The 15,389-nt window shown below is 39.3% G+C and overlaps 1 protein-coding gene across 1 annotated transcript in view; it reads left to right on the plus strand.

Moving 5' to 3' along the window:
* Positions 1–495: 495 nt before the first annotated feature.
* Positions 496–15,389, plus strand: part of ACTR10 (actin related protein 10) — a 36,864-nt gene continuing 21,970 nt past the window's right edge. Inside the window, exons 1-7 of the mRNA XM_046010015.1 lie at positions 496–688; positions 3,007–3,079; positions 5,889–5,971; positions 6,794–6,902; positions 9,448–9,555; positions 12,047–12,114; positions 12,375–12,454. Coding sequence (XP_045865971.1) covers positions 612–688; positions 3,007–3,079; positions 5,889–5,971; positions 6,794–6,902; positions 9,448–9,555; positions 12,047–12,114; positions 12,375–12,454 — 598 coding nt within the window. The 5' untranslated portion in view covers positions 496–611. The remainder of the gene's footprint in view (positions 689–3,006; positions 3,080–5,888; positions 5,972–6,793; positions 6,903–9,447; positions 9,556–12,046; positions 12,115–12,374; positions 12,455–15,389) is intronic.

The raw sequence follows: 15,389 nt of genomic DNA on the forward strand, positions 1-15,389 counted from the left end.
AATTTCTCTCCGGGGCGCCTGGGTGGCTCAGTGGTTTAAGCTGCTGCCTTCAGCTCAGGTCATGATCTCGGGGTCCTGGGATCGAGTCCCGCGTCGGGCTCTCTGCTTGGCGGGGAGCCTGCTTCCTCCTCTCTCTCTCTCTCTCTCTCTGCCTGCCTCTCTGTCTACTTGTGATCTCTATCTGTCAAATAAATAAATAAAATCTTAAAAAAAAAAAAAAAAATTTCTCTCCAAAACTACACACACGAGTCTCCAGAGTTTTCTCTGTGAAGCCTCCGCCCCCGGCGCTATGTGGGGGCGTGGCCATGGGAAGGACCCATTCGGGGCGCCCGGGGCGCCTGATCGCTTCCGTCCTTTATTTCTCCGCACCCTAATCAACGGCCGCCTATGTCTCTTCTTCATTAGTACGGGAGACGGTAACTCCTGCGAGGATTTGCCTCCAACGTGAAGTGAGGCAGAGCCTGGGACAGCCCGGTCCCGGCACGCTCGGGCCACTCGAGGCCCCCGCCGTCGCCACACCTGCGCGCTGTCCTCCGGTCCCCGCCCCTCCGAGAGCAGAAGCTTGTGGGGGACGCGTCCGAGCGCCCCTTTTTACGGTGGTCTTCACTACCATGCCGCTGTATGAAGGCCTAGGGAGCGGCGGGGAGAAAACGGCAGTCGTGATAGACCTGGGAGAGGCTTTTACCAAGTGAGTGGCGACGGCGGTGACTGCGGTCGTCCTGAGGCGGAGGGTGGGTGGTCGAGGCCCGGCCCGGGTTCTCTTCCCAGGCTCGCTGGGCAGGTTGTCACATCTCCAGTTTTTCTTCCAGCACCTCCGCAAATTACGGCTTTTATTTATTTTCAACGTGGGCGATACGAATCCCGGGGATACGGCTCTGATTCGTGGAGAGGCCCAAGAGGCTTCGGGAGAATGGTTTTCTCCGCGGCCCCAGATCGAACGGACCCTTTGCTGTCATCCATGTAGGGGATGACAGCGATGGCTTAGACCCTTATCCTGGGCTTGTTTGCTTAGGAAGGTAGCACCCGAACTGTAACGTAAACATTTATTAAATGGGAAGTCTGTTGGTACTAGAAATTCAGATGTAAGTCTATTGCTCCTCAAGAATAGGAAGTCCAGTTAGACGGAACACATGAACACAGAGGTGAAGCCCTGCAGGTAAGACTCGAGATCCTTTGTTGCCCCCGGCCCCGAATTCTTAGATTAGGAAATTTGACATGTTTTAAAAGACAACTTGTAAACACTAGAGTAGTGTTTTTCAATCTTTTCGATGGCATAGATCCCTTTGACGACCGAAAGAAAGCCACAGATACACAAACCTTAAAATAATTTGCACACAGTTTCAGAGTTTGGCGGATGATCACAGTGGGCCTTGGACTTCAGGTTGTGAACCCTTGTACTGGGCTTAAGAGGAAAGTAACTGCCAGAATTGCCTCTTATATAGATATTTGAAATAGAAACATCTGAAAAAATTGTAGGTCTCTGAATATTACCTAGTATGTAGTAGGTATTTGATAATTATTTGTTGAATAAGTTGTCAAAACTGCTATATTTAAGTATTGGGCCTCAGGTGTTCCAGAACTGGATTGATCATAGTCTCGTTAGTCCTTAACATTCTCTGACCTCTGTGTAAGATCCTCCCTTATTTATGTTTTCTTATTTTAGATGTTTATTTTATTTTTTATTTTTTTAAAGATTTTATTTATTTACTTGACAGATAGAGATCACAAGTAGGCAGAGAGGCAGGCACAGAGAGAGAGGAGGAAGCAGGCTCCCTGCACAGCAGAGAGGCGGATGCCTGGACGATGACCTGAGCCAATGGCAGAGGCTTTAACCCACTGAGCCACCCAGGCGCCCCTAGATGTTTATTTTAATAGCATAATAAATACTTTGAGACTGACACCTAAACATAAATACTCTAGTTATGAAGAAATGAGAAGCAGAAGGTTACCATACAGGAAGATGATTATTGACAAATCAAGAGGACGGTGAGAATATGAATTTATGAAGTAAAAGAAAGGAACTGAAGTCAACCATTGGGTTGCGTCTGGGAAATTTGAGGAGCATTGGTGCAAGTAAACACTGAGATGTGACTAGAGCTATTTGGATGTAGGAGAGCAGTACTGGAAACTAGGCAGGACAAGAAGAGATCATGTGAAGGCTAAACTTACTTGGTGATCATTTTTAGCAGCATTTTTAGGAGTATTGTTTTACTAATATGAAGCATACGTGCAAATACCTAAATATTCAAGTGAATCATTTCTTTAAAGATAAAATATGCAGTTTTTAAAATAACAGTGAAGACTGTAATAATATGGGCAGAAGCTTATTGTATGAAGTTCATGATGTATGGACAGTGTGAGTATGTCAGATATGCATAGTGTAAAAAAATAGACCAAAAGGAAACCCATAAACATGGAAATTAATATTAGAGTGATGGAATTATGAGTGACTCATGAATTACATAAATGAAGTCATATAATGTAGTCAAATAATCCGGGGTTGTAGAGATGTCTTGCCCAAAATTCAATTTTGGGCAATTTTTAAAACTGGGGGACGCCTGGGTGGCTCAGTTGGGAAAGCGTCTGCCTTTGGCTCAGGTCGGGATTGAGTCTTGCATCAGGCTCCTTTCTCAACAGGTAGCTAGCCTACTTCTCCCTCTGCTTGCTGTTCCCCCTGCTTTTGTGCACACTCTTTCTCTCTTTCTCTGACAAATTAATAAGTAAAATATTAAAAAAAAAACCCTGAAAAAAAGTACATGCTGATCTGGTTTAATATACTGGTTTATTTCAGTATCACTAATTTGAAACAATTCTTTTAGCTGTAATACACAATTATGAATATAGATGGCTTTAATTTTTTTGTTTCTGTGTCCCTTTGAATACATCAGAGATGTTGTTTTTGTGACCACAGCTTTGAAATAAATGCAGAAAAAGTTGTATCTATGACAAATACATAGAAAGAATGTTATAATAACTTGAATGTTTCAATTTTCGATTTATTTGCAGGTGTGGTTTTGCTGGAGAAACTGGTCCAAGATGCATAATTCCTAGTGTGATTAAAAAAGCCGGCCTACCTAAGGTATTTACTTTTTTAACAATTTAGCAAAACAAATGCTATACTATAAAATATTTTTTAATATGACTTCAAGTAAGATTGATTAAAACAGCTAATGTGACAGATCAGGAATTGTAGAATAGTAGAAAGAATAATTTTGCATGCCATAAAATTCACGTGTTAAAATCAAATACAGATGCTTCTGCCATAACTTAATATTTGTAGTCCTAAAAAACCTCCCTTCAGTCACAAATAGAAGTAGGCTAATGGTGGGGCAAACCATATAAAGCCCGTGTAATTTTGTAATTATAGCACTAACAAAAGCAATAACTGATCTTCAGGAAAAAACTGGAATACCTTTGGTTTGCAACTGAGAGTGACTGGAGGCCCTTATTTATTATCACTAGAGTGATAATAAAAATAAAATGGAATAATAGATTGAAAATGTTGGTCTGTGGGTGCCGAGCCAGTGCAGATGGAGGTGAGTTCTGAGCCAGTGGGGCTATTGTTAAGGTGGAACCAAGAGGAAATGCAGCCCAATAAATAGTCATGAAAGGGTCTGCTTTAGGAAGGGAGCCCCTGCTACAGAAGACCATTCAAGCGTTTGAAGATTTTATTTAATTATTTGAGAGAGAGAGAGAGAGTGTGCGCACGCCTCTGCACCAGCAGGGGGAGAAGCAGAGGGAAGGGAAGGAGAAGCAGCCTCCCCACTGAGCAGGGAGCCCTTTGTGGGGAACCCTGGGATCATGACTTGAGCCAAAGGCAGACGCTTAGTGGACTGAGCCACTGAGGTGCCCCTCATTTAAGTTTTTGAAAAATAGATCTGAAAGGATGCCTACCTGTGTGGCCACTGAGTTGATGACTTTATTTTTCTTGATGAAAGGTATAACTCTGCTGTCATTTCAGCTACTCTTGTCTCACATGAGCTAATACAGATTTCACATTATGTAGATATTATCCCCTTATTTGCAATGGAAATGTGATATTTCGTTTTATAAAAGTGCATATTGTAGCAGAATAGATTAGTATACATCAGTTCATATTTGGTATTGGGATGCATCTTTTTTTTTTTTTTTTTAAAGATTTTATTTATTTATTTGACAGAGAGAGATCACAAGTAGGCAGAGAGGCAGGCAGAGAGAGTGAGAGGGAAGCAGGCTCCCTGCCGAGCAGAGAGCCCGATGCGGGACTCGATCCCAGGACCCTGAGATCATGACCTGAGCCGAAGGCAGTGGCTTAAACCACTGAGCCACCCAGGCGCCCTGGGATGCATCTTTAAGAGCAAATGAAATATGTTGATTGACAAATCTTTTTAATTATGCTTGATAAGGGAATCATTTTATTGATTTCAAAATTTTCCAGGAGCACCTGGCTGGCACGTTGAAAGAGCATGCAACTCTTGATCTCAGGGTCATAAGTTTTAAGCCCCACATTGGGTTTAGAGATTATTTAAATAAAAATTTTTAAAAAATTAAAATAGAGGGGCGCCTGAGTGGCTCAGCGGGTTAAAGCCTCTGCCTTCGGCTCAGGTCATGATCCCAGGGTCCTGGGATCGAGCCCCGCATCGGGCTCTCTGCTTGGCTGGGAGCCTGCTTCCTCCTCTCTCTCTCTCTGCCTGCCTCTCTGCCTACTTGTAATCTCTATCTGTCAAATAAATAAATCTTTAAAAAAAAAAAAAATTAAAATAGGGTGGGACACCTGGGTAGCTCCGTTAGTTGAGTGGCTGACTCTTGATCTCATGATTTTAGAGTCATGAGTTCAGGCCCCATGTTGGGCTCCATGCTGGCCAGGGGGCCCACTTGAAGGAAGGAAGGAACGAACGAATAAATGAACTAGAGAGAAAGATACAATTTTTTTTTCTGCAAATCCTTAGATAAGCTAGAAATACAGTAGATTCTTGTGGCGTGGTATTCAAAAATGTGATGGAACTTCCTGCCTATTCACTTTTCATGTTCTTTAATCGAGGTTAATGTGATACTTGATACATTTCTAGATGGACTTAGAACTTTAACATTCTCATTGCCACTTTTCTTAGTGCTTTCAGCTTTTATATTCCTCTTGAAGAGAAAAATGTATGTGAAGATTAATCTCTACAATCAGCCATATATGGTTTGGAACCTTCTTTAAAACCATGAAATTGGCTTAGCTAATGATCTTTCCATCAAAAGAGTAACAGAGAGGTCTGCCAGTGATGCATTAGAGTACTTAACAGCATTCTGAGCATCATATGTAAAGTTCTTGTTCTGTATTGGTGTTGACTTAGCATTCATCATTGGGTAGTGTTTGTTTATACTGATTTTTACCACATGTTTATGAGCATGTACTTGGTGCCTGGTACTGTCAACTGAAGGAAGATATAAGCAAACCAGAAACAGTTCTTGCACATTAAGAATATGTAGTTTAATGGGAAGGTAGACATTTTACAAGTAATTAAGTAAGGTCATCTTATAAAAGGGAAAGTGTCATTGCTTTGGGAGTGACTTACAGGGACTAGACCAAGTCTGGAGTGTTTGAGGAAGCTTTTGATACTTTTTAATCTGTGATTTTGATCAGTCCTGCCAAAATGGTAAGTCCAGATGGAAGAAAAATGCAAATGAGCATAGTTCTCTACTTCTGGACCCATACTTTTATACCTGCAAACCAAAAAGTTCTGTCATCTTAGCCAATTCTTAAAGGTTCCTAATTTAAGTGATTAATTTATATTTAATGTTTGCATTTATTCTCAATAAAAATTACTTTTTATTACCAGAAAATACAGTAGTATAGTAAATAAGCATATTTTAATTTGAGATTATTTCATTATACATTAATAAATAATTTTAATTTTTTATAGCCTATCAAAGTTGTTCAATATAATATCAATACAGAGGAATTGTATTCCTACCTAAAAGAATTCATCCACATACTGTATTTCAGGTAAGATGCAGTTGTGTTTGGTTTTTTTTCTCCCAGCTTTTGTGATTACGTTTTCCTAATGCCAGTCATAATAATATTTGGTTGTGTTATATAGGTTACAAAAAAAAGTTGACTTCCACTGCATTTTCACTTGCTTATTTTCAACCTTTTCCAAAATGTATTTGAAGACTAGATAATTGACAAGCATGGGGAAATACTGAAAACAAATTAAATGTTCATTAATAATGGCAGTAGATAATTAAATTATTATATATCCATATAGTGAAACATTTTACAGCCATTAAAAAAGAGTTCTATATCATGTAGTAATGCAAAAGGTGTCTTATTGTTTTGATAATTGAAAACAAATTTCAGAACATCTATGGAATAAACACTTCTGTTAAAATACGTTCATACACATGGACAATAATGACATTATGCAAACTGCTGTAAGTGATAGTTTCTGGGTAGTAGAAGTATAAGGTATTTGTACTTTCCAAGTTATAAATTTCTGTTACATTTGGAGTTTTTTGAGAATATATTACTTTTGTAGCCTAAAGAAAAAGTCTTTTTAATGGCTCAAGTGTGCATTCATACTAGGCTGTAGCTTTTGTTTCCTGAGATAAATGAAGTAATAGATGTAAAGATCCTGCACAGTACGTGGCACGTAATAAGAGTTCAGGAATGTTACTTTACCCAGGTAATAAAAGGAAAATGTCTTTTTGTCATAAGACATCTTGAGCTAATATAGTATAGTTTCTCTATTCTTAACAAAATTGCATTATGTGCCAAAATAAATATCAATTTGTATTTACTTTCATAATAAAAACTATCACTTTCCAGGCATCTGTTGGTGAATCCTAGAGACCGCCGAGTTGTGGTTATCGAGTCGGTACTATGTCCTTCCCACTTCAGAGAGACACTCACTCGGGTTCTTTTCAAATATTTTGAGGTACCCATTCTTTTATGTTGTTGTTTTTTATAAGTACTAAAGTTTAAACTAAACAGTCCTCATTTGGGCCCCTGGGTGGCTCAGTTGGTTAAGTGTCTCCCTTCAGCTTAGGTCATGATCCCCAGGGTCCTGGGATCTAGTCTCACATTGGACTCCCTGATCAGTGGAGAGTCTGCTTCTTTGTCTGTGTCTGTGTCCCTCCACCCTGCTCATGCTCGCTCACTCCCTCTCCCTACCCCCTCTATCTGTCAAATAAATAAATAAATATTTTTGAGAAAGGTTAATTTATTTTAATTTCCTTCATTAAATATATTACACAGTGCATTTGAGAAACTAGGTGAGAGTAAACTCAAGCCATTTTATTTTATTATTTTTAAAAGATTTTCTTTCTTTCTTTCTTTCTTTCTTTATTTATTTTTTTTTAAGATTTTATTTATTCATTTGACAGAGAGATCACAAGTAGGCAGAGAGGCAGGCAGAGAGAGAGGAGGAAGCAGGCTCCTTGCGGAGCAGAGAGCCCGATGTGGGACTCGATCCCAGGACCCTGAGATCATGACCTGAGCCAAAGGCAGCGGCTTAATCCACTGAGCCACCCAGGCGCCCCGATTTTCTTTATTTATTTGACAGAGATCTCAAGTAGTGGAGAGGAAGATAGAAAGAGAGGAGGAAGCAGACTCCCCACTGAGCAGAGAGCCCAATGGGTTCTCCACCCCCCACCCCCGCGCTGGGATCAGAGGCTTTAACCTATTGAGCCACACAGGCGCCCCACAGCCATTTTAAATTAACCATTTGTTTTCTGTTTTTTGTTTCATGTGTAATCAGCATTTCATCCAATATGTAGATGACTGAAGATTTCTCACTGATATTTCTGTTATTTATTTATTTTAACATAGGTTTTTTATGTTTAAGGACTTTTTTAGAATTAAAAGGTATATTCTTTGCTATGGAATTTATGGTGTGTTTTTCTCCCAGGACTTTCTAGTTTCCATTGTTTAGTTATACTGACTCTTCTAAATTCTTCAGTTCTTCATTTTAGGCTTTATTTTTTAAATTTATTGTACTTTATTTATTTATTATTTTACTTTATTTACTTTATTTGAAAGAGAGAGAGAGGGCAGTGAGTGTGAGCATGGGGAGGGGCAGAGGCACAGCTCTCACAGAGTGCAGGGCTTGATCCCATGACCCTGTGATCATAACCTGAGCTGAAAGTCGGACAGTTAGCCGACTGAGCCACCCAGGTGCCCCCTCCATGCTTTTTTCAGTGTCTTTGCATAGAACTGTCCCCTCCCCTGCCCTCTGACACAACCTTTAGTTAAGGGAAATAGGGACATTTTATTTTGGCATTTAGTTATGAGGATTTTCATATTTTGATTGAATATTTATCTGATATTTGAGGTATCACCAGATGTGGCAAATTCTTGCTGAAAAATATCACACAGAGTTAAGGCTTTTTATAGCTCTTCAATTTAATTTTAACTGCTATATTTTTTGTTTTGTTTTAAAGATTTTATTTATTTATTTGACAGGCAGAGATTACAAGTAGGCAGAGAGGCAGGCAGAGAGAGAGAGAGGAGGAAGCAGGCTCCCCACTGAGCAGAGAGCCCGATGTGGGGCTCGATCCCAAGACCCTGGAATCATGACCTGAGCCGAAGGCAGAGGCTTTAACCCACTGAGCCACCCAGGCGCCCGGTATATTATGTTTTAAAAATATAGAGTTCATAGTATAAATTTTGCAAATAAAGACAATCAAGAATCTTTTAATTTTCATTTTTTTTAAAGATTTTATTTATTTATTTGACAGACAGAGATCACAAGTAGAGAGGTGGGCAGAGAGGGAGGGAGAACCAGGCTCCCTGCTGAGCAGAGAGCCTGGGGCTTCATCTCAGGACCCTGGATCATGACCTGAGCTGAAGGCAGAGGCTTTAACCCACTGCGCCACCCAGGTGCCCCTTAATTTTCATTTTGATGGCAAAGACATGTCTATTTTTTTTTTTTAGCATCTTTGAATTCATATTTCTGTACCTCTTCTTTTATCCCTTTTATTTTTCCCTCCAAAAGAGAGAGAATAGGGGCACCTGGGTAGCTCAGTAGGATAAGCCATCTGTCTCCAGCTCAGGTCATGATCCCAGGGTCCTGGGATTGAGCCCTACATCAGGCTCTCTACTTGGCCAGAGGGGAGCCTGCTTCTCCATCTCCCTCTCCCTGCTGCTCCTCCTGCTTGTGCTCTCTTTCTCTTTCAAATAAATAAAATCTTAAACAGAAAAGAGAGAACAAAAATTAATAAAAATGTTTTATAATTGTTATTTTGGAACAAAATAACTTAAGGGAATTTAAAGAGTATTTTTATTGTATATTTCCATGATTGTGTAAATTCAGATAAATCAACAAACTAGTTCTTAGCACCATAAAATGGTTGAAAAGGTATCATAAATACAATGTTACTGTGAATTTTTTTCAAGTGTATTTGAAATGTAAGGTAAACACCTTCAACTTCAGACTTGTGGTTTTGTTGTTGTTATTATTACTTGGCTTTATTGTTTTCCAGGTTCCATCTGTCCTGCTTGCTCCAAGTCATCTAATGGCTCTTCTGACGCTTGGGATAAACTCTGCCATGGTCCTGGATTGCGGATATAGGGAGAGCCTGGTGTTACCTGTATCTTTTTTTTTGTTAAGCAACTAATTTTTCAGTTTTTACTCTGCTTTAACGTAATTCGGCTTATTATAAGCAGTTTTCATGGAACGTAACTACTTGTGATTACCATGTACAAATATGAATTTGCATGTGGAAAAAATTCACAGAATTGTGAGACTTAAATTTTATAGAAATTACCACTGTCTTTTTTTTTAAATAAGTTTTTTTTTTTTTTTTTTTTAAGATTTTATTTATTTATTTGAGAGAGAGTGAGAGAGAGCATGAGAGAGGAAAAGGTCAGAGGGAGAAGCAGACTCCCCATGGAGCAGGGAGCCTGATGCCAGACTCGATCCTGGAACTCCGGGATCATGGCCTGAGCTGAAGGCAGTCGCTCAACCAACTGAGCCACCTAGGCGCCCGAGAAATTAGCATTATGTCTTGATCCTAGTACATACTCCAGGGGTCACACCTCATGAATATTATGTTCAGTTTTTAAGAGGAACATTAGCTAATTAGGATGTGTCATGGCATTTCTAAGAAAAGATCAAACAGAGTAATTGGAGGAACTGAAATGAGAAAGTTAAGAAAAATTAAAACATGAAATCTGCCTTCAAATAGCTGAAGGGCTTGCTGTGGAAAAGTGAGTACATTTTTTTCTTTTTCTCTCTATTTCCAGAAGCTAACATGGAGCCCGTAGGGCATAGGGTTTATGATGTTGGTTTTGGAATCAAATACACTTGTAAATGGTAAATCTTGGCTATGCTTCTTACTAGTTGTGTAATATTAGTCAAGTAATCTCTTTGGGCCTCAGTTCTCTTATCTGTGGAATGGGAATTAAAATAATTCCACCTCATAGAGGGGGTCTTTTGTGACTTGAGTGAGACAGTGTATGTAAAGTATTTAGCATATGACCTGGCATGTAATAACTGGCTCAATAGTGCTCTAGTTTTTATATCTTTCACCACTGGGAAGAACTTCCTACTAATTCAAGCAGTCCCAAGATGGAATTAGTGACTGTACAGTGGTGCATTCCTTGTCACTAGAAGTATGTAAGCCAAAATGTTAACAGTGACATTGCTCCATTGAAAAGGACATTGCGGGACGCCTGGGTGGCTCAGTGGGTTAAAGCCTCTGCCTTCGGCTCAGGTCATGATCCCAGGGTCTTGGGATCGAGCCCCACATCGGGCTCTCTGCTCAGTGGGGAGCCTGCTTCCTCCTCTCTCTCTTTCTGCCTGCCTCTCTGCCTACTTGTGATCTCTGTCTGTCAAATAAAAAAAAATTAAAAAAAAAACCTTTAAAAGAAAAGGACATTGAAGTACATAAATGTACTCTCGGGCAGTTTTGAGATCTACATATGAATTTATTAGAAGTACTTGGGGGAGTGAAGTCAAAAATCAGTAGCTCCTAAAGAACGAATACAGGTAAATAGCTTTTTAAATATAGAGTATTTTGCGTTTGAATCTCCTCATAGCCGTCAACTGAGCATCCAACTCCTGGTTTCAGCTCAGGCTGTCATCTCAGGGTTGTGAGATCCAGCCCCACCTGGGCTCTGTGTTCAGAGTACGCCTAAGACTCTCTCTCTCCCTCTGCCCCTCCACCCTTCAAATAGATAAATAAATCTTGAAAAAAAAAATCTCATAAAAAAAAAATCTTTAAAAAAAAAAAAGTCTGCAACAGAGGTGTTATTTTCCTTGTTATATAAATGAGAAGATCAAAAGTTGGAGTAAATGGTGAACCAGGGTCATAAAAACATATAGCCAAGATGTATATCCCATGTTTTTTTTCCAAAGCCAATGTTCTTACCAATATATTGTACTTATAGACAAGAACAATATGGAAAATAAGGTAGCAAATCCACAGTATAGTATTGTCCACTAGCCTCTCAGCTCTGTTTAATAGGAATACAAGAAGAGACATGTAATTTAAATTTTTCTGAGCTATGTTTTTTTAAAAATGCAAGTGAAAGATGAAGTTTATTTAACCCAGTATATTCAAAATATTATCATTTCAACATAGAAACTATATAAAAATTTTAGTAAGATACTTTATGGGTTTTTATATGTGTGTATTTATGGGTTTTTATATGTGTGTATTATATGGGGTTTTATATGGGTGTTTTTATATGTGTGTATGTGTGTATATGTTTTTATATGTGTTTATTTATATGTGTGTACACACATTGTATGTGTGTGTATTCTTCTAAATTTGGTATCAAGCTCGTTCTTACAGCACATCTCAATTCAGACTAGCCACATTTCACATTTCAAGTGCTCAGTAACCACATATGGCCAGTAGTTACTTTATTAGACACCCTCATCCTAACTAATGAATTTGTGTGTGTGTGTGTTCTTCTTTGAAGAAGAATATGAAAAAAGACTGATTTGTCTGTAACTCTTTTAAAAATATGAAGAATTTGTTATCAAAGCTGACTTAATACTGCAGAAGGTGAGGAAAGTATCAAGGAAGCCATGTTTTATCTCCTAAAATAGTTATATCCTTGACTACCCTATAGATATATGAAGGAATCCCAGTACTAAATTGCTGGGGAGCACTCCCCCTAGGAGGAAAAGCTCTTCACAAGTAAGTATCTTGGGATTTAGCACATTTGCTCCATCTGTACCACAAAAACATGTTAATTTTTTTTACAGTGATCAATAGAACATAATCTGGACGTTTAATGTTATTTAATCCATTCTCTATTAGCCTTGAATGTATTCATCTTTTAAGAATAAAACCACTTTTTTTAAAGCATTATAACGTATTATGTAGTAAAACTATTAAATAAGAGAAGGATATCAAGGGAAATATTTTAATTCCAGTAATTTTTTTTTTAATTTCAGGGAGTTGGAAACTCAACTACTGGAGCAATGTACTGTTGACACAGGTGCTGCTAAAGAACAGAGCCTTCCCTCTGTGATGGGTAAAACTATTTAAAACTATTTAAGAGTGTTTTACATTCCCTTGTCATTCTTCAGTGCATTTGTTTTTTTTTTTCAGTGCATTTGTTTGTTTTTTTTAATTTATTTATTTTTTATAAGCATATAATGTATTTTTATCCCCAGGGGTACAGGTCTGTGAATTGCCAGGTTTACAAACTTCACAGCAGTCCCCATAGCACATACCCTCCCCAATGTCCATAACCCCACTGCCCCTCTCCCAACCTCCCCTCCCCCCAGCAACCCTCAGTTTGTTTTGTGAGATTAAGAGTCACCTATGGTTTGTCTCCCTCCCAATCCCATCTTGTTTCATTTATTCTTCTCCTACCCCCCTAACCCCCCATGTTGCATCTCCACGTCCTCATATCAGGGAGATCATATGATAGTTGTCTTTCTCTGACTGACTTATTTCACTAAGCATGATACCCTCTAGTTCCATCCATGTCATCACAAATGGCAAGATTTCATTTCCTTTGATGGCTGCATAGTATTCCATTGTGTATATATACCACATCTTTATCCATTCATCTGTTGATGGACATCTAGGTTCTTTCCATAGTTTGGCTATTGTAGACATTGCTGCTATAAACACTCGGGTGCATGTGCCCTTTTGGATCACTACGTTTGTATCTTTAGGGTAAATACCCAGTAGTGCAATTGCTGGGTCATAGGGTAGTTCTATTTTCAACATTTAGAGGAACTTCCATGCTGTTTTCCAGAGTGGTTGCAGCAGCTTGCATTCCCACCAACAGCGTAGGAGGGTTCCCCTTTCTCCGCATCCTCGCCAGCATCTGTCATTTCCTGACTTGTTAATTTTAGCCATTCTGAATGGTGTGAGGTGATATCTCATTGTGGTTTTGATTTGTATTTCCCTGATGACGAGGGATGTGGAGCACTTTTTCATGTGTCTCTTGGCCATCTGGATGTCTTCTTTGCAGAAATGTCTGTTCATGTCCTCTGCCCATTTCTTGATTGGATTCTTTGTTCTTTGGATGTTGAGTTTGCTAAGTGCTTTATAGATTTTGGACACTAGCCCTTTATCTGATATGTCGTTTGCAAATATCTTCTCCCATTCTGTCAGTTGTCTTTTGGTTTTGTTAACTGTTTCCTTTGCTGTGCAAAAGCTTTTGATCTTGATGAAATCCCAATAGTTCATTTTTGCCCTTGCTTCCCTTGCCTTTGCCGATGTTCCTAGGAAGATGTTGCTGCAGCTGAGGTCGAAGAGGTTGCTGCCTGTGTTCTCCTCAAGGATTTTGATGGATTCCTTTCTCACATTGAGGTCCTTCATCCATTTTGAGTCTATTTTCGTGTGTGGTGTAAGGAAGTGGTCTAATTTCATTTTTCTAGTGCATTTGTTTTTTACCCCATTGTATAGTACTCTCTTTTCCCTCACATCACGGATGTCATTGCTCCAATTATAACGTCATTATTGACCTCTGAATTACCAAATCCAGTCGTTTAATTTTGGTCATCCTTTCTAGAACTTTTGACATTGTAGGCTATCATATACTTTTGATATGATCTCTTTTCTTGACTTTCAGGACTCTTCCTTTTGTAATGTTCTTGTTTTCTCTTCTGATAATCCCCTAGGCATCTGTTTTTTATGTTTTCTTCCCACTAGCTTTTTTAAAAGTGTTCTCATCTATTTTTATAACTTTCAGCTACATCAGTATGCAGTTGATTTTCAAATGTATCATTGGGCCTGACCTTTCTAATCTTGATATTCATATTTCCAACTGATTATTAGATGTAAACTAGGCATGTTTAGGCATCTCACATTTAAGACCTTCAAAAAGTGAATACATTATCTTTCTCCAAATACATTTCTACAAATTGTTCTGAGATAAAGATGATATCTTCCTTATCTCACATTTTAGAAATCGAGTTAAAAATCCTCAGTTCTGGGGCACCTAGGTGTCTGGGGCACCTGGGTGGCTCAGTGGGTTAAGCCTCTGCCTTCATCTCAGGTCATGATCTCGGGGTCCTGTGATCAAGTCCCGAATCAGGTTCTCTGATCAGCAGGGAGCCTGCTTCCCCCCCCTCTCTGCCTGCCTCTCTGCCTACTTGTGCTCTCCCTCTCTGTGTCAAATAAATAAATAAAACCTTTATTAAAAAAATCCTCAGTTCTCCCTCAAAAATCTCTTAAATTTCATCTCTTTTTCTCTGTTATCTATACTACTGAACATCTGAAAACAAAGACATAAACTAGACCCTTGTTATTTCCTGCTTGGATTATTGTAGGAGTCTCTGGACTGATTCATTCTATTTCATACTGTTGCCAGAAATAACTTACGCAATACAAGTCTGATAATAGCACTATTTTTTTTTAAAGATTTTATTTATTTATTTGACAGAGAGAGAGAGAGATCACAAGTAGGCAGAGAGGCAGGTAGAGAGACAGGAGGAAGTAGGCTCCCTGCTGAGCAGAGAGCCCGATGCGGGGCTCGATCCCAGGACCCTGAGATCATGACCTGAGCTGAAGGCAGAGGCTTAACCCGCTGAGCCACCCAGGCACCCCTGATAATAGCACTCTTTAGCTTAAGGATTTTTGCTGGCTTAGCAGCTTAAAATCCAAATATTTGTTTGATATATATGTTTCTTCCCAATATTTTTTTCCTACCTCTTAGCCCTAAACTACTCATCTTAACCCTGTGTACCTTATTTTAGCTACAATAAATTTGATACTGTCTTCGGGGCGCCTGGGTGGCTGAGTAGGTTAAAGCCTCTGCCTTCAGCTCGGATCATGATCCCAGGTTCCTGGGATCGAGCCCCGCATCGGGCTCTCTGCTCAGCAGGGAGCCTGCTTCCCTTCCCCTCTCTCTCTGCCTGCCTCTCTGCCTACTTGTGATCTCTGTCTGTCAAATAGATAAGTAAAAATCTTTAAAAAAAAAGTTTGATACTGTCTTCTAGGCTCTACAA

Source organism: Meles meles, chromosome 6 (genome assembly GCF_922984935.1).
Source record: "Meles meles chromosome 6, mMelMel3.1 paternal haplotype, whole genome shotgun sequence".
Taxonomy (NCBI): Eukaryota; Metazoa; Chordata; class Mammalia; order Carnivora; family Mustelidae; genus Meles; species Meles meles.